The following is a 23,070-nucleotide window of genomic DNA, read 5'->3' as shown; positions in this document are numbered from 1 at the left end:
TGAGGTAAGAAGTTTTTTGCTCTTTTTTTTTTTTGTTTGATGTATTGCCGATGGGGGGCATTGTAAGCTATGGTGGAGGAAAAATACTCTTGTGTTTGCAAGTTTTAGGAGATACAAAAATTGCCCATCAACTGCTTGATTTTTTGTCACTTAAAGTTGTTTTCAAACCTTTTGATAGAGGAAAAGAAAGAAATCATTTGGAAATGAATTGTAATGGCCAGGACACCATTGAGCTACTGGAAGAGCCCAACGAATTTTCAATGGCACATACTGTAGTGCAAGAGAGAAATTATTTGGGTTATATAGTGGAGAAAGGGATGTGGTTAGATGTTGCTATCTACAATAGACTCTGGTTTGATATTGTGCTTATTGCCTGTTGAGGTTTTTCTAACATCGTTAACAAACAAGGATTTCAGGATTACATTCAATGTCCATCCAAAGATGAAGGCAGTGGGAATTACTGAAAAAATGAGAGATGCTATACTTAGCAGTAGTTTTGAACCCATGCTTGTCAATCTACCAAATGTTGAAATTGCATAAACATGTCTTGAAAAGTTAGTTATAATGACTGTGATGATGCATAATAACAAGATGAACCCAGACACTAGGTCACATGCAGTGAGTTACTTTCATCAAAGGCTGGAACCAAATAATGGCTTTTTGCAGGCAGTGATTTCTATGGGGAAGCTACTATCGGTGATGTACCTCACTGTTGCATTTGTGTTTTCTTGGGCCAAGAGCATTTGTGTTTTCCTAAACAACAAGGGTCAACAACTAATTCTTAGGCAAGCTTGGGCTGACTCACAAAGTGAGATAATCTTAACGAATTTTTACCATGTTTTTTAGGTTGGAGCTGGTAGCTATGAAATGGATGTACATGAAAACAATGTTGCTGGGGTGTTCTCAACCTTAAGGACAAAGTTCTTTGAAGGGACAACATTGTAACAAGCCTAACTAACTTGGACTCGGCTCAAGCCCATTGGCTACCCTTACTTTTTACTCTACTTCTTTCTACTTGTGTTTTGGCTTTAGATTATTTTATGAGCCTTTGGATTGTAATAGGTAGTGGGCTTAGGCCTTTAGCATTAACTAGTTGCATGCAGATTTTAGTCTTATTGTCTTGTGTTTACTTTAGCCCAGGCCCAATACGTGAGTTATATGTAATGAGTAACTTGGCTTTGAAGAATCATCTAGAACCTTAATGAAAATATTTTCCTATTCTATTTTCTCTCTCCTCTCTTGGAGGCTAGGTCAATCTTAAATGTGACCAATTTCCTTGTATTTCTCTTATATTTTCTAGTCAACCAAACACCTACTATCAGGTGTGTGTTACAATTTAACATATTGAATTAGAGTGTGTTACAATTTAACATATTGAATTAGAGTGTGTTACAATTTAACATATTGAATTAGAGTTTCAAAGTGATAAAATGCTAATGTGACGGAAGTCATTCCATTTATTTTGAAATACATGATTGAGATTTAGCCATATCCAGCCGATAGATCACCTTAAAAAGTACTATAATTAAAAATTAAATAGATCGATCCAGTAGAATAAGTCCTGTTAGTATTTGAGTACAATGCAATCACCCACATTCTAGTCTGATGAGATGAATCTTTAGTTGAGTAAGTTTTGACTAGACAAGAGAAGAAACGTGTGTGTGAGTGTGTGTATATATATATATATTTTGATAAGTAAAGAAGAACGTGTATATATTCGTTGAATTCAGTGTTCCTATATATATATAGGAGTACAAGGTAGCCTCATTATGGGGCCAGGAGGAGATTACAAGAATTGCACATATATAGGAGAGTTGTCTCGTTTATTCCTGAATTCATATGGGTTTGGGTCCTATTGAACTACATGACATAGGACAGCTAAGACAATACATTGATTCATGTGGGAGGAAAAAAAACTAGGATAATATCACTGTATAATCTATGGAAAGCTTCCTGTCATTCGAATATGGTCAAGAGTTCTCTTCAGACCGTATTTGAGCACCGCCTGGTTACCTAACCTGAATCCATCTCCATAAGCTGATGATGTATCGGACTCGATCTGGTGTTTAAAAAACTCACCTAGTTTCTTCTCAAAGTCGGATCTTTTACCCTTTTTTGATGATGTATTAGAGGATGATGAGGATGAGGAAGATGGTGATGAAGATGATGAAGAGGCAACATCACTTCCAGATACTGAATATATCTCAGAGTCCAACCACATATGAGCTAAGACCTGGCAGATACCTTCTTCAACCTCTGGACTCAGATTGGGGTAACCTGTCAAAGATTTCTATTGGTAAGTTCAATGCTAAACACATCTGAAACACAAATTATTGTCCATGGGAAAAATGATGAGAGGACAGGCAAACACCTTTAAGCCTGAGCCACGCATGCATCATCTCGTGAGCCAGGATTGAACCCGTCAATAACCTGAATGTGTTGAAGTCGTTGGTCATGTGCAAAAATCTTAAGCAATTATCATCGTTTGCAACAGTAAATGTGTCTAGGTGCAAATAAGAGAAAAAGTACCTTGGGAGGCCATATAAAACAAGAATTGCTGTCACTTCGCATCGACGACTCAGCCTATAAGGCTCAGTTATCATGTCTATGATCCGGTAGCCTGCCCCAATCCTTGGCCGCCTTAGGATCTGGTAATTTAATGAAACTAATTATGGAGTCTGATCCATTACAAGGAAAGAAAGCTTGTATTCAACACTCAGAAAGAGGCTCTTACAGTCGTAACGGTCTGTTCTTCCGACAAACAAAGTCCTCTGGTCTCAGGTAAGTGATGATGACCCTAGCAAGGTAAAAAATATAAGATAATTAAATAACATAAAAATCAAGATTAACACCCTCAAAAGAAATTAAAATGCAGATTTGATCTATGAAAAACTAAATGCATCAGCCTTTACATTCTTTTCTCCCTCCATTGCCTCATTTAGTGCTTGTCTCTCAACCAAGAGCATTGGGACTTGCTGCTCCACTTTCATATTTAAACCTTCATAAAATTCTTGTATTTCAAGGTAAAGAGGTTGACATTCATGAGTATCCATAATGGCTGAGTCTAGACACTCCAGACATAGCTTCCGACCATCATCAAGCAACAGATATCTTGTGTCCCTTGGCTGCATGGATTGGAAGGTTAGCATTATGAATGGCAATGATTGAAACAGATACTCGTAGGTGTTTCTGAAAGATGTTTTCCAGGTAGTGGAAGAGGTCCTTACATCTTTCTGCTTTTTTGAAGGTTTAGTAATTTCCAGAGGAGGAGGAAAGAAAAGAAAGGGGGGGGGAGAAGGTTGTTATGTTTTGCAGAACTGACCTCCATTCTTTCACAGCTACAACAACGAGGAGTCCTATCGCGTTCATGTGAGGGGCAGTACTTTTGTAGCCAGAAAGGATGTGCCCTATACTCAATAAGACCTGCTGAATTTGTTGGGATCTGTATAAAAAAAGAATCAAGTAAACTAAAGGCAATCAAGGGCAGCAATTTTTTTTATTTTTTTTAAAGAGTGAGGGCCCCATGTCCAAGAGTGGCCCCCTATCCCAAGTTTATTAAAAAGTCCTCACTTACGACAGAGGAAAACCGTGATAACAAATCTTAAGCACCTAAGTTTACTAAATAAAACAATAACACCCAAAACCAAGGTGTTATACAACCAAAGAGAAAACGATGCTAAAATAAATAGTCAGACCAAGCCCTCCAGAAAAAATCTCAAAAAGACCTCTAAACAAATAAAGCTCATTTCTCTCTAATATAAGGCATACCCAAACTATCCATACGAATCAAACCTCGCAAACGGTTTTGTAAAACTTCCAAACCATCAAACTCTGAATTAATTCCATGAGAACTTTCTTTCGCCAAAAAATCCGCTACCATATTTGCTTCACGAAAAATGTGCCTAAAACAAGCATTGATCTCATGAGCATCTTTGATCTCCACCCAAAAATTCAAAAGAAACCAAAGTCGACAAATTCTTGATGCAAGCCAATTCATGACAACCGATGAATCCGATTCCACTAAAACATCCCGCAATCTCAATCTTCTGCATAACCGAAGGCCATCAAGCAATGCTCTACATTCTGCAATAGCATTAGTTGCATAGTCATAGGAGTGCGCAAAACTTGCTATAACACCACCATTGGAATCTCGAATAATACCTCCACCCCCTACTCTCCCAGATTATCACAAGCACCACCATCAACATTCAATTTCATCCTTCCTATATCCGGCAATATCCATTTAATAAAAACCGATCCTTTCTTATGAAAAGGAACAATCAGAATATTTAAACTTTCCATCACCAAACTATCATTATTTCCCATATGCTAGAATATTTTCAGATTGCAAGAAACATCTTTAATTAAAAACTTCACATTTCGAATAATATCTTCTATCTTAACAGACATACCTTTCATTCTAAACGCACATCGAGATTTCCATAAAACCCAAGAAATAATAATAGGAAGAGCACCACGTATCCAACCTACTTGAGAGTGGAACATCGCTCGCTGCCACCAAAAAGACACCATAAACTCCCAATTTCGGATTAGTGGCAACCTTATCTGGCAAAGGTTTGCAAAAAAATTCCACACCTTTTGAGCACTTGTCCCCTCACATAAAATATGATGCAAAGTTTCCACTTGAGGCATGGCACAACAATGGCATTTAGAGGCCAACGGAATGCCCAGGTGTTTAATAATATCATCAGTCGGCACTGCTCCTTTCTTAGCCCTCCAACAGAAAAAAAAAAGACATTTTCTTGGGAATAGACGCATGCCAAAGCCACTTCCTCCATTCACATATTTGTCCACGTTGCCTAGAAATATCCCAAGCAGATTTAGTGGTGAATTCTCCATCCAAAGAATGTTTCCACACAAAAGTATCCCGCCCCTGCCGAAGCCGAACACCTGACTCACAACTTTGTTTCAACAAATCAAGTGTGACCATGTCCCGAATAATTTCAACTTTCGGACCTCTTTCATCAATTACCTCAGCAACAGACAACTGACTACTTCCGACCACTGGAATGAGATCCTTCAAAGGACCACATCCCACCGAACTATCCATCCAAAAATTTAACTGACCATTCCGAACAATCCACTTAGAGTTCAAAATCACTCTAGGCATTAAAGATATTACACCCTTCCAAAACCAGGAGCCTTTGTTCACTTGCATCACATTATAAGTATGATCACGGCCAAGATACTTCTTTCTGAAAAAATCCACCCACATAGATTCCCCCTTTATCAATTTCCAACCAAATTTCATAAGCAAAGACTTGCACCTTTATCAAATTTTTAATGCCAAGACCACCCTCATCCCCTGGTTTACAAATAATCTTCCATGAAATCCACTTGCGCTTTCTAATCTCCATCAAAGAACCCCAAAGGAAATTAGAAAAAATCCTTTTCTGCAAACACTGTTTTCGGCATTTTCAAAACTGATAACATATGGATTGGCATACTGTTCATGAGAATGATCTTCCCCCCAAAGGATAAAATCTTGCTCTTCCACCCCGCTAATGTTTTCTCAATTCTAGCCAGAAAAAATCAAATATGCTAACCTTCAACCGCCCCACATAAAGAGGAATTCCCAAATACATACAAGGCCATGTACCATCTTCAAAACCGGATATCAATTTGAGACTACTTTTTTGTTCCATAGAAATGGAAGAGGAGAAAAAAATAGTAGACTTACTCGGACTAATCAACTGACCAGACATATCTTCATACCGATGCAATGTTGTCATGAGATTCATAATGGACGCCTTTCCACCATTTGCAAAAATTAGAATATCATCCGCATACAGCAAATGAGAAATACGGGTACCCCCACTAGGATGAAAAGGTTTTATACGACCCAAACTAAATTGTTGATGCAGCATACGAGATAGAATTTCCTAAGATAGAATAAATAGGTAAGGCAATAATGGATCACCTTGCCGAAGTCCACGTGACGCCTAAAAAAAACCCTTAGTGTAGCCATTCAATATCACCGAGTAATAAGGGGAAGAAATAGCATTGTAAACTAGATTTCTCCAATTATCAGAGAAACCAAATCTATGTAAAACTTCCAAAAGGAACCTCCAATTAACACGGTCATACGTCTTTGCCATATCAATTTTCAACATCACATTACGACCTCGCACCTTTCGATTAATGCTTTGAGACAATTCCTGACCCAAAGACATTATAAAAAATGCTCCTACCTGGAATAAACGTTGCTTGCTCCGGCTCAATAATTCTTTCAAGTATAGGTGCCAATCTAGCAACCATAATCTTCGTCATAATTTTATACACAACCGAGCAAAGGCTAATAGGCCAAAATTGTCCAAATCCAATAGGTTCCTCCACCTTAGGAATCAAGACCAGATTTGTAGCCCCAAAAAAAGTAGAAATAGGTTGTCCAGCAAAAACATCCTTAGCCATCTCAACAAGGTCATCTTTAACAATATCCCAAGCCATAATAAAGAATCAAGCTGAAAACCCATCAAGACCTGGGCTGCTATCAAGAGGGATAGACCAAAGAGCATTTTTTACCTCTTCAATCGACGGCGTCTTACACAAAGAGACATTTTCTTTCATTGTCACTGAAGAAACCAGCAACTCAAGTTCCGGCACACCTAAATTAACATTTGTTGTTAAAAACAAATGCTGAAAAAAACCCACAGCTTCATCATGCACTACATCAGCTGATTCCAAGACTCTTCCATCATCAAGAGACATTTTTTCTATTTTTTTATTTTTTTCTTCACTCTCATAACATCATGAAAAATACTTGTATTAGAATCCCCTTCCGTAAGCGATTTAATCCTGGACTTCTGACAAGCCAAGATTTCCTCCCTGTGAACCCACTTCAAGTGTTCTTGTTTACAATGCATTAACTCATTTTCGGACTGAACAGAAAAATTCCTGCTCACTTCTTCTTCCAGCCAAATAATCCTATCTTCCAACCTTTTGATTTCAACTTCAACGCGGCCAAATACTTCTCTATTCCATTCCAACAAAACACCTTTTAACCTCTTTAATTTTTTACTGATCTGAACCATGGCACAACCTTCAACATTAGCCTCCCAAACCTGCCTCACCAACGGAAGAAATCCATCATGAGAACCCCACATAAGTAGAAATCTGAAAGGCCAAGCACAAACCTCTCTATAGCTGAATAACTGCATCAACATCGGAGAGTGGTCTGACGAAGTTTTAGGGAGATAACTAATATTCGCATCCCCAAATAAATTCAAGAATTGCATATTAACCAAAACTCTATCCGATCGAGCCCAAATTCGCCTTCCTCCAAGTCTACCATTGCACCAAGATAAACGATTACCTTTGAAAGGAAGATCAAGTAAAGCACAATCATGAATGCACCCATTAAAATCAGCTTTAGCCCAAGATGCCTGTAACAAACCCCCAACTTTTTCGCTCTCATTCCGAATAATATTAAAATCCCACCCAATGAGCCATGGCAACCCTGAGAGTCTTGCAATCTAAGATATTCCCATAATTCCAATCTTTTATCATGGAAGCAACAGGCATACAAAAAAGATGTTAACACGACAATTACCATAAGAAAACCATCCCGAAATAGCTTGGTCTGAAACCGAAATCAACTCAAACTCAAATTCTTCCGCCCAAAACAACCAAATTTTACCACCCACTTCCACATTATTCATAAAAGACCGTAAATGCAACCATCTAGCCCATCTACTACATTTATTAGCATTTAGAAAAGGTTCTAAAATAGCCACCACCAACAGTCGACTTTTATTTAAAATACGTCGAAGCCTATTTTTCAACGAAAGAATTCCCCTAATTTTCCAGATCAGTATATTCATAAAAAAATCAAATGAATTTTTTAGAATGCGTACGACACTCCAGAACAACGATAGATTTCTCTTTTCTAACCACCTTTACCTTTTTCAAAAAAACATGCATTTCTGGATCAGAATCAAAAAATTTTGCAGTCAATTCATTCAACGCACCCTCTTGTTCCCCATTAGATACTGTCCGGCAAAGAACATCCTCCTCAATCAAATCCTTGACTGCAAAAAATTCTTTTTCTCCCAACCCACCTAACTCAGTGCCTCATCAACCACCCTCAGCGAACTCCTGGGACCAAACTGAACCTCAATCTGCTGTACCTCTTCATCCGAAACCTCATCAGCCATATCACACCACTTTCCTGAATTTTCTACATGTGCCTGGGTAGATGGGAAATTTTCCAGCAATCCAGCCTGCACAATCTGTTGATGCAGGTGAATCATAGGAGTGCTAGAACTGCACTCATCAGATTTTCGCAACTCAGGAAGATCCTTCTTCGACAAATCCAGTTCCACTTAGCTAATGACATCCTCACAATTCTCATGCACCACTCCCAACTTTGAAACAAATAAAATTTGTTCCGATCTACCAGGTTTTGAATTTCTACGAGACTGTATGATCTCCAGAATTTCATCATGCCTAGACTTCGAAGCTTCACCAATCACTACCTGCACAATTGGCCTATGCTCCTACTCCTCCTTATTATCCACCTCCTTCCAAACTTGATTTACCAGCTTCTTATTAACATCTCCTGCCACTTCAACATTTTTCTGTTTGATCTCGGCATTCAAACGACCTCGTTTACAATTGAATTCCATATGTCCCTGTTTGCGACAAGATCCACAATAACTCGGCACCGCTTCATAGAAAATTTCCTGAAAATGACTAGAAGCCCCATGAGGAGGACCCAGCCAGAATGAATGCCTCAAAGGCGAAGAGATATCTAACTCAACACAAATCTGAGCCGCCTTAGGCTGAGTAACACAAGCCGCGGCGTTATCTCTCTTCAAATATTTACCAAAACCATCTCCAATACTACGCAACATTGACTCCAGAAAATAATTCGAAGGTAGACCTGGCAAAGTCATCCACACAAGAAGCCATGGTGAATCCTCATCTTCCACATAATCCAGAGTCCAGTGAAAAACTCAAAAAGCAACTCCAAGGATTTCAGAATTCCCTCTCGCCATCACCAAGATAAAATCCTCTTCCTTAGCCATTCGAACCAACACATTATGTGGATTCTTCAATTGACCAATAACTGGTATTGTCTTCAAACCCCACGAATATTGATAAATCTCCGAACATGATCAAGTGAAGGTCGTCGACGTAGGAATTTCAAAACTACCAAGAAACGAAACGGTTCAGCAGATAACTGCACTTTGGCCTTTGAGAAAACAAAGAACATTTCACCATCTTGAAATTTTGGATCACGATGAGGTATATTTACGTTTGGCAACAACTAAGGATTGGATCCCACCACATCTGCAAAACGCCTCCCTGATATATCCTTCAAATCGTTACCCTCACTAGTAGACACCCTCTTCTTTGAATTGCGAATCAAACCCTCCTCTTCAATCTCTTTTCCAGCCAGCGGAGGCACAGGGCCGGCGCCTAGTGCCATGCACGATAACCCTAGATCACCTCAAGGTCGAGAGAGAAAATCACCCATGCCACGTCAATCAAGGGCAGCAAATACTTGGTGTGATGTTGGCCATAAAGAATTATTTATCCCGTGAAAGCTAAGAACCTTTAGACAATTTAGCATATCCAGAAGTAGGTCTGCTAATCTCATATTTAAACACGCTTGACCAAACTCTTAGAAAGAAACATCCCAATTTCTTCCAAAAGTTCACACTAAAACTAATAAGGCACCATTCAGAGATTTTATCTTTTTATATATTTATGAAATAATTTTAATGAATGACTCTGCATGTCTTCTGAATAATTGAAGCCTAAAAAATTTGCACAGGCATTTTATTAGAGAAAAATTTATTACCAATCCCAACCTTCTAAGTTATTTTTCAGATGTTAATTTGTTGAGATTATCATAGTCCAGATTCGATTTACATAATGTTTGATCACAAGTAAACAAGATGGAATGAGAACAATAAATCTGGGTATTTTGGATTTTAAACAAAATATACTTGATGGAATAACAGAACATTAAAAAGACTTACAAAGTTCTTGCAAACATCACATCTTGGGTGATTCTGCTCCTTAAAGCACGATTTGTGATAAGGGTGATTGCCAGACATAGAATACTGTCATTATGGAGATTTCCCACTCAGTAATAATCATTGAACCACCAAAATGGAAAGGAAATCCGACAAGAATACAAGCATTTTGTTATCTAGTTCCAAGCTAGATTTTCAATTCACTTGAATTAGTAGCACCTCATAATCAGTAATAGGTTGATTGCAAGCACGACACCGAAAACATTCTGGATGCCAAACAGCACCCATGCAACTCAAAAACCGTCCATGGCCAATCTCAGTGTTGCAGCCAGCACAGATCCTGCAAATAGTTTTGTCCAACAAACAGGTCAGGCTTCCTTTCTCTGTCCAACAAACAAGTTTCAAGAGGTGTTGCTATAAGTACATCTTCACATGCAAATTCATGAAGTTATATGACACGTTCCAAACCCAACTTTTCAGGGTCACAGTGAAACAACTCCTAAGGTATTTTCAATGAAGGTGATCTCCTGTTACTACAGGGGTATTCCCAAATTTTACAAGATAAAATAACAAAGCTTCTGTTTCTTAGCTAAGTTTTTCCAATATGATAAATTTGCACATCTTCATATGCTCATGTGTTTCTGATACTCCAACAGTTGTATGTTCTTTAGAATCCTTGTACAATGTCAAACATTCAGAAAACTGGAAATCATATGTTTTTCAATTAAATAATTAAGTCACCAGCTAATATCGACAGTATTTGTAAAGAAATGGCTACTGAGCAATGCGATAATTGATAAAATGGCTGGAACATGAGATGAAGGAAAAAGTGAAAACATTTTAGAGAATGATGCTTATAAGCCTTGAGTTCGTCTTCTTAACCATGATTCCCTAGGTAAGTTAGCCTAGCTCACTGCCAGGAAATGCAATCCTGAGTATTTTATTATCTTCTCTGTTTTTTTCTTTTTGTTGGTCTTTAACGATAATTAATAAAGATTTTATGAAAATTTTACAAGATTAAATATATATGATCATTTCTATGAACTCGTTTAGCAAATAGAATCTAAAATTCAAGAGTAACAAAATCCAAAAATAATCGCCACACAGCCAGTCCGTCAAAAAAACTAAGGTAAAAGAGTGCTTTTAAGGGAGTTCCTATACAGCTCTATCTCGTTAAAAGTACAAACATTTCTCTCTCACCAAATGTTACACATAATGTGAAGAGGCACTGGCCTTTTCATTGCCCCAAGCATAACCACATTTCTTATGACAAGTTTCCCTTTCCAATATGCAAAAAAAAAAAAAGAAATCTATCACAGTCCCATCACTGCAATCCAAGTAAAGTTTAACTCCAATGACCATGATTCTCTGTACATATTGCAACCTAAAAATCCTCTTAACACAATTCTTACACATGCAACATCTTTTCCCAATAATTTCTCAACCTTGTCCCAAATTCTCAGCCATCGACATTTACTGGGCAGTTATCAGTCCAAACAATACTACTTTCTTGCTAGCTTTCTCTTCATTTTGAAGCTGCTAAATTGAACTTGTTGAAATCGTAGCAAACTAAGGATTAGAGCAACTAGCATATAGATAATAGTGTACCAGAGATGGCATAATGACAGCATATACCTGTATCCACCTGACGAGAAGAATGGATAAGGTTGAAATATATTTCTGCTATCATATCGAGGAGGGGACTCCACATTCATACTTTCCTGAAGAGCTTTCGCAAGTTGTTCATCTTCCTCCAATTGAACTTTAGCGACATGTTCATCTTCCTCGGGTTGAGCAAGATGTTCATCTTCCTCGGGTTGAGCTCTAGCAAGATGTTCATCTTCCTCCGATTGGGAGTCATCATCTAAGAAAAGAATGTAAAAGATGGGAGTCAAGGATACCATTTATTTCCATATATGTAAGTTCTGCATCAGAAGATAACTCCTGGAAGAATTATGTAATACTGTTTAAGAAGACTGTCACTATTCATTATGGCTTGTGTGCATCCATTTAAACATTCATTTATTCCCATGGAATGACTATCAACAGCATTTTCACACTTGGAGCAATCTGGCAAGCAACATATGTTAAGCAATTGAGAGGGAAACCTGACCTGTAGAGGAGGAAGCATGAGGCAGTGGCGAGCAAAAGAGTGCAAATTTTATCAAATACATCATAAAAGGTACTCTCTTATTCCATTCATGCAGATTAATGATAAAAAAATTTATGACCAGTTTTGTCAGAAAAACAAAATACAGAAATAACATATGATTTAACAAGAATGAATATAACCATCTGATAGAAAATAAAGATCCAACATATGGGCATATATAAACAATTCACGATGCAAGAAATTGAGGTATTACATTGCACTTCATAGCAAACATCTTTCAATGTGATATTGTAAGGTAATTATATCGCTGAGTTACCACTCTTATTTAATAGAAGTCATGAACAAACCTACCCAGACAATTTGAAACATGCAAGAGGTCAACACAGACAAACCGTGCAACTTACCAATCACTTTTTTTCCTTTATGGTCTTCTTCTGCAAGGGAAAGTGCAATAGCACAATCAATTTCTTCTTTCTCGATATCTGTCAGTTCATCCTGCATTCAAGTCTTCCACAATAAGATAAACAGGCTCCATATAATTTAATGTAAACACTTCAAATTTATGCAGGTTTACAAATGTTGTTTTTTTTTTAATCGATAAAAAAATTGAGAACCAGCATAAATTTGAACTTGTAATATGTGAATTTTATACAACAAATCACCAACTGTTAAAGAATAGGCTCGCTTAAAAATATTATGGATGTGCAGGACCATTGAGGTATCCATAAGAAGCAGAATCCATGATTACCACTGAATTACGAGCTTCATCCCAATTTCTTTCTTCATGATATTTCCCATGATATTGCCCTTTATAGCTAGAACCTTTAAGAATCTTGGTCAGCCAACCCATAACATCAAATGTTATTTGCCAGTAGCTTGGCAAGCTTTTCCCTGCACCAAAGTTGTTCATTTGATTTAGAGCAGCATACTTTGACCACTGAAAAGAAATTTGATAGGTACATAGAACCTCTCTGACCATTGCAGATGACTTGTAAAACCCTAGATTTATGTATACAATTGTTTGAGAAGTTCATATAGATGCCAACAAAGAGGATGAAAATCTAGAATTACTGTTACTGTTTGGTAAAGTTTAATATACGGAAGAGGTTTCTGCGTTCAATTGAAGTTCTATCGTAAAGCATACTCTTGAACAGGCATCTCCAATATAAAGGTGAAAAAAAAATAAAAAATAAAGTGGAAGGTCGTAATAGCAATCTAAGAACGAGTAACCAAATTCGCAGTGAGATTGAGGAACATAAACCAAAACTATGCATAATAATATGATTTGTCTTAATATGGGACACAGTCTAGAAATTGAGGCAGTAGTTCTATTGAGCAACTGAGGAATTAAAAGGAGTTAAGTTGAAATTTAAAGAAACTATAACGAAAAAGGGATATTAGCGGGAAATACCAAAATCGTCATTCTCTCAGAGTTCACTGGCCTGAAACAGCAACCATAGCTAAGGTCTACAAAAGATTTGGAAAATATCAAAGAGACTAATCCTTCTGAACTAGAATTCTTCTCATGTCCACCCAGCTATATATATTTATCCAATCTAAACAAAATGACTCTATCCCTCACCAATAAAAAAAATTCAGAGCAAGTAATAAAAGAACTCTAATTATTTGGGGAAGAAGTTGAGGAAGATCACTATACATATTGGGGAAAAAAGGTAATCAAAGAACACACTGAATCACCCACCACAGATTCAAATTTGCCGACAACGCTTCGATTCCTCAATTTTCAAATATGATACGGAAACAACGGCCTAAATAAAAAAAAACTGAGAAATCAGCCAAATAGCATCGAAGACCCTCTATTTATACAACCCCAACCAATTATTGATTATGAAGCAAGTATAATCTCCCAGATTGATACTGTTCATATAATGAATAATATAACAGGTAAAAATGAAATGAAGTCAAAAGATAAATACCAAGTTCCAGAAACTCACTCCAGATAAATTAAGAATCTGCAGAGACAATAGAATCTGATGAATCTCGATCAGATAAAATCCTGAACACCCATGAATGCAAAGTCACCAAAGAAGAATTAGAGACACCAAAAGATGTTATCTTTCATAACATTATTTGCCTTTGGCCTTGCGAAGCAGTGACCCTTCCAAACACCTTAGAAAGAGAAACCGAGGAAATAAATATAAAAATAAAAGGGTGCGACCAAAGAGTAGATGGGAGTGGAAGACGACTTGGATCCTACGCATAAAAGGAGAAAAATAAACGGTAAAAACGAAAAGCCAACACGACTGCTGAATCTAGATGCTGTGGGGAGAGTTGTGTTGATTCTAACACTACCGTCTTTTCTCGCTTGTGGGTCCTCTATCCTCTACCCCTTTCTCCACCACACTTCCACTAAATGTCAAATACCCCATTGAATCTCTCTCTTTCTGGTTGACAAAAGCGTCATCACCAAGAGAAAAAAGGGTTGATTTTTTGGGATCTTCCATTCAGTTGTTTACTTCAACAGTGAACCGCGACTCTGTTTTCCTTTGCGTTACCAGTAGCTCCATCTCCAAGTGGTGTTGTTCAGTTCCAGAGGGACCCAATGTTAACACCACAACATGATTTTGCCACGTGGCCAAATTAACGGCCTACAATTTTTTTTTTTTTTTTACAAACAATATTGTATTTCTCTTTTTATTAATAATACTGTTTTTTTTTTCACGTATAAATGATTCATGCATGCAGCATGCAAACAAATCATGTCCAATAATATATGGTTATAAAATTGGCTGGTGATGCAATGCGGTAATAGTCCCAATATATTTTTAAGGAAAATGCTACATGCCCCGCTGGGGGCTCCCGCTGGGAGCTCCAGCTGGGCATGTAACATTTTTTTATCTATTTATTTTAGTTTTTTTAATATAAATATTATTAATAATTTTAAATATTTTAAAAAATAAAATAAAAATTATAATATTATTAAAAAATATTTTTTTAATCAAGAAATAGAATAAAAAATAATATTTATTTTACTTCGTGATTAAGAAAGTATTTTTTAATAATTTTTTTTTACTTTCTGATTAAGAAAGTGTTTTTTAATGATATTTTAAATTTATTTTATTTTTTAAAAGTGTAAAAAAAATTTATATAAAAAATAAATTAAAAAAATACACATAAAAGAGTACATATTAAGCCCAACAAGAACCCTAGCGAAACTGTAGCATGTCTATTTTAAATATTTAAAAAAATCATAATATTATTAAAAATACTTTCTTAATCATGAAGTAAAATAAAAAATTATAAAAAAATATTTTTTATTTTACTTCGTAATTAAGAAAATATATTTTTTTTTACTTTCTGATTAAAAAAATATTTTCTTAATAATATTTTAAATTTATTATTTTTTAAAATATTAAAAAATGTTAAAAAATTTATATAAAAATTATTTAAATAAAAAATATATAAAATAATTCTACAACCCCCAGCGGGGCCGTAGCATCACCCTATTTTTAATTCAAAGCAGTTAGATCTGATGTGTCAAGAGACAACTTTAAAACCCCATCACATGCGTCCTAACCACTATGTTACTTCCATCCAACGTCATGATCTCTCTCCCTCATCCATGATCTATGATTAATTATATATAATTTCGGTAAAATATTACCTAAAGATAGCACATTTATGAACTTCCTCCGTGTCCTAGTCCAAGTGATGCACTTATGTTATCCTATCTTTAATGGTTTAAGTTTTGGAAGTTGTAAATAAGTTTCGTTTGGTTACGCAGTTCAGATGAGATGAAATGAGATGTTTTGTTGAAATTTAAATAAAATATTATTATAATATAATTTTTATTTTAGAATTTAAGAAAATTAAATTATTTATTATATTTTATGTGAGAATTTAAAAAAAATTATAATACTTATAAGATGAGATGAAATACGATATTTTGATTTTGTATAACCAAACCAAACCAACCCTTGTTTCAATTCTAATATAATTTCTCTCTTAAAAGTTAATCTGTCCCTTTACTCAATCGGCATATATCCACGCAATGACATCTCGATTGTGAGAAATTGGTATACTTACCATAATTAATTATTGAGTATTTTAGATAAAGGGTATCAAATTTATGCAAAACTTAAAACTGCAAAAAAAAAAAAAAGGGTATTTTTATCAAGTGTTGTTGCAATCACATTAGTTTATTGTAAAATGAGTCATTGTAAATAATTAAACAAATATCATGTCAAGATTCCTTACAATTTTTTTACCTTACATTTTGGCTTCATTTAGATACTGAGATGAGATGAGATGGTTTTAGATAAAAGTTAAAAGTTAAATAAAATATTATTTTTTTAATATTATTATTATTTTGAGATTTAAAAAAAATGAATTGTTTATTATATTTTGTAAGAGAATTTAAAAAAATTGTAACCATGAGATGAGAAGAAATAATTTCTATATTTAAACGGGACTTTAATGGATTGGAGTCTACAAGTTATGTTTATTTTCTCGACAAATTATGCATGTTTTTTTTAAATTATAGAAAGTGTTTTGAGTAAAAGTACTATTCAGAATCCTAATATATAAGTATGTCATATAAGTGTAAGTATAAAAATACCATTAATGTAGCATATATATGTGCTGCTCTAGCACATAACTCTAGTAGGGTACATATATATATATATATATATATATATATATGACTTGGTCACCTTGCAATGTGCATTTGGAACAGATTACTACGTATGCAATGATGCAAGTTGAGGACAAATTAACTAGAAAAATGTGCGATGTAAGTTAAGTGATTTGATTAGCCGTGGATGTGGGTAGATGATGATGTATAGCTTGCTAGCCAGCTATCCCTTCAGATCGATGCGATGGAATCACTTTTCCATTAGAAAGCAAACCACTCTCTGCCGACCATTTTGTTTTTTTTTTTTTTTTTTTTTCCTTAAAAGCCGCCATTATCCTTCCCTTGCATCGTATGTCACTGTCCCACCTCTCTTCTCTCTTCCTCTCCATGTTATTCAAAACACAAAAGGCCGAATGTGTATATATCTGATGGCGATGTCTACTATTGTGGTTGGCGCAACGAAGATCAAATGGTTGGGTTCGAGTCTATATACATCTCTCTTCGTCGTCTTGCTTTTCATAAATTTCTTTTTCTTGAAAAGCTTTCAAATTAAAGGAAACCCCTCGCTAGTTAATGTCTTGGAGACCTGTAAAAAAAAAAATAATAATAATAATAATAATAATGTCTTGGAGGAATATAATCTGCAGCAGTCACATTACGGCCGGCCAGTGGCGCCTGCTTTCAGCTGGTTCGTTCATCATTTTTCAAAGTTTATTATAATTGCATATATAGAACTGTTTCTAAACTTTGTAAGTACTCCACTTTATAATAAAGCTTTACCTTCGGAGTTAAGACACAGATCGATCATCGTTAAGGTGAATGAATTCCAATCAGAGTACTGTAGATACATACATATAAATTAGCAAATGAATATACATGATACAATTTAAAGACTAGTACAGCTACTAGGTCATAAAAAATTTACCGTTCAGATGGTCTTTTTTTTAAAAAATTATGTGGGTTTTTTTTTAAAAATTATGTAGTGCCACATGATTTATTAAAAAAAATAAAAAAAAAATTATATTCAAACTAAAATGGTGTCCGAAATTATATTCAAGCTTATCTCATATATATATATATATATATATATATATATATATATACACCATTAATCAAATAATTCAAAGCCAGTCATGATGATAAGTTTTAATTCCCTTATTAATACGTAACAAAGTGCGTAGTACCATTCATGATCAGCAATTCATTATCAAAGGCTTATAATTGGGCTATGGAAATCATTATACATGAAAAGTAGAAAAGAGAATTTAATTAATTAGATCCTCAAAAAAAAAAAATATATATATATATATATATATAATTAGTTTCCCATAATCATGAGTTTTTCAGATTTGTTGTGTGATCTCAAAGTTTTCCTTTGTAACAATGCATATATAGTATTAATTTCTACATCAATTTTCCATAAAATTTAAGATAATATATTTTTAAGGCCAAAAAATATGAAACTTTTTTGAAAAAAGTATATCTAACTCGTTGGTGGTGTCATTTTACTCAAAAGTTGAAGTTTACTCACTCAAAACTCCCATGGCATTATAAATAATCAGTACTCCCCAACGATTATATATGTCTTCTTTCAATCCCTTGCGGTTTAATTAACCACATAAAGTAAGGGTACTTGCTACCATAAATCACTATAAGGAAAACAAAAATTTGTAATGGATTATTTGTGACGGGAATAACTATTTATTATGAAAATAGATTTATTTTAACTAAAAATAATTATTTTTATAAAAAAATAATTGATAAAAAATAAGCAATTTTATGAATACAATTAATTAACAAATTAATGCTTGCAGCTACGTGCACTACAAGAAAATTACTTATTTACGACTAGTTAATTCCAACGAAATGATTATTTGTAACTAAAATTAGTTGCGAAAAGTCTTTTAGTCGCAATAAATTGATCGTAAAAGTCCATTTTTCTTGTAGTGGTAGGGTCTACAGAAATCATTTATATAATTAACCATTCACCTAACGCTCTGTCATCAGGCGCTCCTTATAATTCTCTACAAAACTACAAACAAAACAAACAAGCTGTTGTCGTCTTAATTAGATCAAACAATCATAATTAATGATGCTGATCATCCTGATCATAATTAGATCACTAGCTCCTGTTTTGTATGTAAAAGTAGTTCCATTAATTTAGTATTAATATAAAATATTAGACAAATTAAAACAAAAATAGATCGAAGTAGTGTACATTCAACCCATGCACTTCTCATGTCTTTTTGTTTGTTGTGGTACTGCTCGATCGCTCGGTCCTTCTGTTTCTTTTATTTATTGGTTTGTTTGGGTACTGTTTAATTAAGTTTAACTTGTAAAATGACAATGCATTTTCAAATTAAACTCATGCATGCTTTCTTTGAGCTAGGTTTAAACTAGCAGGACCAAGCTATTAAACCGAGTTTTTCGGTTCATTATGAGTTTTGGGTTTTGGTCCACCCCACATCAGTCGACGTAAAATGGGAATTCTAGGCCCTAATTTAGAGCTAGCTAGATGCATGCATGCCTTTTTGGACGAGGGGGTGAGAATCATGGAGAGAGTAAGGGTAAAAGATGGCTAAAGCTTTAATTGCATTGGGTTAGGTTTAATTACCCCTCCCATGCATCCAGCTTGAAAGTACTCCTTCCACATTGGGAGCGTCTGGCTTACATGATGTCACGTGTGTTAAGCAATAACGCTAGCATTTCATCCCAAGTCAAGGTCGAACGTCTTTGTTTCCATGGGCCGATAATCTAATCTATTGATGTATGGTTAAGAGGTTCATGTAGTAGTCGAAGCTAACCGGTACAAGTTTGGGAACTGCCTGTTTTCCATGTAAGGCCCGGCCATTGGATTCCAAGACATGAACGTCATGGGCTCAAATGCTAGGCCAGTTTCTATTACTATATATACCAAGAGGTTTTAGCCCCATGCTGATCAATTTCACTGCTCCAGATCAAAGCCTATGACCGATCTCAGAATGCATCTTTTTTTCACTTGGTTTATTCCTGGTGATTGAATCATTGATCGAACAGAGATGGAACTCCCAATGAAATCTTTCTTTCTGAACCCAAAATGCTAATAAGAGAATCTCTCTCTATCTCTTAGCTATCTCCACACACCCAAATACCTAAATCCCATTTCTGTATCCTCCACACCCTCATTTCCTTCTGTCCATATCCATATCCATATCCATATCCATATCCATTTTAGTGGTATTTCTTTTGTAGTTTTCATTTTCTATGATGAACAATGACCGATCTACCACCTTCTGGTCATCTCTAGGTTACACACACCGTACCAGCAAAATCCTAGGACACCAATCTATAAATTCCAATAGAGAAATGTTAAATGTCCTGAATTGGTGTCCCGAAAATGTGTACCGAATCCCCTTTTTTTTTTTTTTAACTTAGTGATTAAGGAAGTATTTTTTAATGATGTTGTGAATTTTTTTATTTTTTAAAAAATGTTTATAATGATTAAAAAAATACATGAAAAAAGTAAAAGAAAAATTAAAAAAAAATGAAATGTGTTGTTCGGGACAACCATTCGAGATAACTATTCGGGAAGTGTAGTGCTGCTCATTCCAATAAACGGCTCGTTATTACAAAGGGTGGGGTGTGTCTCACGCACCATCAATCTTCGGAATACTTATATTTAGGCCTGCAATCCGATGGGAAAGAAGACCTGGTCCGACCCTATTTGGGCGCCAACCCAGCCCGACCAGTATGGGTCGGGTCCCTTTTTTTTTTTTTTTTTTGCCTGCTACATGCCATAGTGGGGGAAATAATTGCTATTGGTCTTTTTTTCAAAATAATACAGTTTAAATTTGTACAAAAAGAAATAAAAAAAATTATACAAAAGCCATCTATTACAAAAATTATTTAAATTACAAAATATAAATATCAACTGATAGAGGTCTAAGGAGCATCCAATGACCAAATTATAGCAGTTTTCCATCTCTTCCTTCATATCTGCTATTGTGAAAAAGTCAATACCAAATCAATAATAGCACATCAAATAATTCAAGTCAACACAAAGTGGTTTAATTTCTCTAACAAATGAGTGAAAATGAAAAGCATACCATCATGTAGACCATAAGACTTGAGTTACTCCTCATCAACATAAAAAGCTTGCTTTTGGATCAAATTCTAAAAAAACACATGATTATTAAATGATATAAAAATAAGCATTACGAAAAAATTTAATAAATATGTAAATAAGAAATAAGTTCATTACTCAATTTCACCTCAAAACTTTCAATATTATCCAACTCTTGCCAAAATATGATACTTTACTTCATTACCACATCACGTGCAACTCTTGCCAAAATATGATACTTTACTTCATTGATATTCCACCAATCTAAGATATCAAAACTTGAAAATCGTGCCTCACAACCATGTTCCAAGTACTGATCGATCTCCGATTTGTTCATCAAATTAGATTCAATAATTTGTTGCTCATACTCAACCTTAAAACTCTGTTAAGAATCAGAATTAATCATATTAGGATCAACTGAGGAAGGAGGCTCAGAATAGGAAACTCCACTTAAAATCCCATACACAACACTATACTCTCCATAAATATCAATCATCAATTGTTTCACTTTTGTAATCATTTATTCGACTAAATTACCACCATATATATTTTTTTAACAAAAAATGCAAAAACTAAATTTGCATCTTGGATAAAGAACAACAGCAAAAAATATCAAGTTAGTCTTTTCGATTGATCGCAATATTTGTCGTACTTAATCTTCATATTCATCGCCATACATTTCAACACTGCATCATTATTTTGACTCATTTTTAACAAATGTGATTAGATGCCACAAAACTCTTGAAAATATACATTAGATGTGACCTACAAAGAGCCAAACAGTCTCACAATAACATCATAATTTTTTTTTAAAAACTTTATCAATATTCGAACTCTCTTCCAATCACTAGAGTTTGGGGGGCTCAAGTTTACACTACGACAATAACGAAGAAAAGAATCATCATCCTTCTCCAATCGCAGAAATAGTTTTTTAAATATTTTTGCAACTTCTAGCATTAGATAAGTTGAATTTCATCTTGTGAAAACATCAAGGCATACCAATTTTGTATAACCAATTTTCTCATTCTCTATACACTTTTTGAATTTATCCATTCTTGCAAGAGATTATCTAACACACCTAAATGCATTGTGCATCCTTGTAATTGAATCATCACAATCTTTTAGCCCATCATTCATAATGAGATTTATAATATGGACACAACACCTGATGTGAATATATTTCTCTTCTAACAAATGACCTCTTACGAACTTCCTCAAATACTCAATGGCAACATCATTTGAAGAAGCATTTTCAACTGTAACAATAAAGATATTGTCAATACCTCAATCTTGTAGACATGAATCTATATACTTTCTAATAGTTTCTCTTTTGTAATTAGGGATCATACAAAAGTTTAGAATTCTTTTGTGTAGTTTCCATTTAATGTCGATACAGTGTACAGTAAGACACATATAATTTAAGTTTTGAATCAACACCCACGTGTCAATGATTAAACTAACCCGCCTAATCGTCTTAAATATTTTCCTTAACTTCTCCTTCTCCTTCTCCATCTCCATTTTAAATAGTTTAATACAACCTCTTGTTGTAGTAGTTTGAGATGGCACTTGAAACCTTGGTTCAAGTGATCTACATACCTTCCTAAATCCATGGGCTTCTACTATCTTAAATAGAAGCTCATCACAAATTATCATTTCAACAATTGACATTCGTGCATTTTCTTAATCCAACTTATGTGCATTTGCTGAGTTATTGACATCACTATCTCTAATTCCCTCAAGAGCCCCCTCACGACTCATAGTATGTTAATTTGTAAGTCTGATTCTATGAGGATGTTGCTTACAAGTGCTAAGATGTTGCAGCATACTTAATTTACCATGTCTTTTGAGATAACAATAATAAATCTTGTGACAATAATTATACTTCACTTTTGGGTCATTTAAAGGACATTCATCTATTTTAGTGAAATGGTCTTACACTGCTGAGAGGTCCTTATTTGCCCTCCTTTGTGTCACTAGATAAGTTAGTATTTAAAGCTATTTGTGATCAGTTTTCCAAATGAGTAGCAGTCTCATTATCTCTTAAATTTGTATGAGTGTCACTTTCAAAACAATCCATATATGAACTGACATATAATATAATATATAAAAATCAAGATATTAGTTATGCTAAAAGAATTTTTCTAATTAAGATATTCTTCTCATGAATCCATCAAAAGAAATTAACATTTTCATATAATATATATAAACTTGAAATTTGAGGCAAGTCCTTACTATTTACGTCAATTTTGGTGATTGC

General features: G+C 34.8%; 1 protein-coding gene across 4 annotated transcripts; it reads right to left on the bottom strand.

The window, feature by feature from the left end:
- Positions 1 to 1,686: 1,686 nt before the first annotated feature.
- On the bottom strand, positions 1,687 to 14,586 carry LOC108997551 (protein DA1-related 1). Of its 4 annotated transcripts, XM_018973878.2 has the most exons (14): positions 14,073 to 14,392; positions 13,820 to 13,886; positions 13,529 to 13,584; positions 12,866 to 13,008; positions 12,522 to 12,612; positions 11,640 to 11,868; positions 10,224 to 10,344; positions 10,008 to 10,091; positions 3,323 to 3,442; positions 2,913 to 3,125; positions 2,735 to 2,797; positions 2,530 to 2,648; positions 2,372 to 2,430; positions 1,687 to 2,277 (listed from the first exon to the last, which is right to left on the bottom strand). In XM_018973878.2, the coding sequence occupies exons 4-14, from the start codon at positions 12,965 to 12,967 to the stop codon at positions 1,940 to 1,942; spliced, it is 1,539 nt and encodes a 512-aa protein (XP_018829423.1). In that variant the 5' UTR covers positions 12,968 to 13,008; positions 13,529 to 13,584; positions 13,820 to 13,886; positions 14,073 to 14,392; the 3' UTR covers positions 1,687 to 1,939. The 4 variants fall into 4 exon arrangements, with proteins under 4 accessions (XP_018829423.1, XP_018829427.1, XP_018829424.1 ...); XM_018973882.2 differs by lacking the exon at positions 13,529 to 13,584 and having other exon boundaries at positions 14,073 to 14,393; XM_018973879.2 differs by lacking the exon at positions 13,820 to 13,886.
- Positions 14,587 to 23,070: the final 8,484 nt, after the last annotated feature.

The sequence above is a fragment of the Juglans regia genome, chromosome 12 (assembly GCF_001411555.2).
Source record: "Juglans regia cultivar Chandler chromosome 12, Walnut 2.0, whole genome shotgun sequence".
Lineage (NCBI taxonomy): Eukaryota > Viridiplantae > Streptophyta > Magnoliopsida > Fagales > Juglandaceae > Juglans > Juglans regia.
The sequence above is the reverse complement of the archived record's forward strand: the minus strand, read 5'-3'. Positions and strand labels throughout refer to the sequence as shown.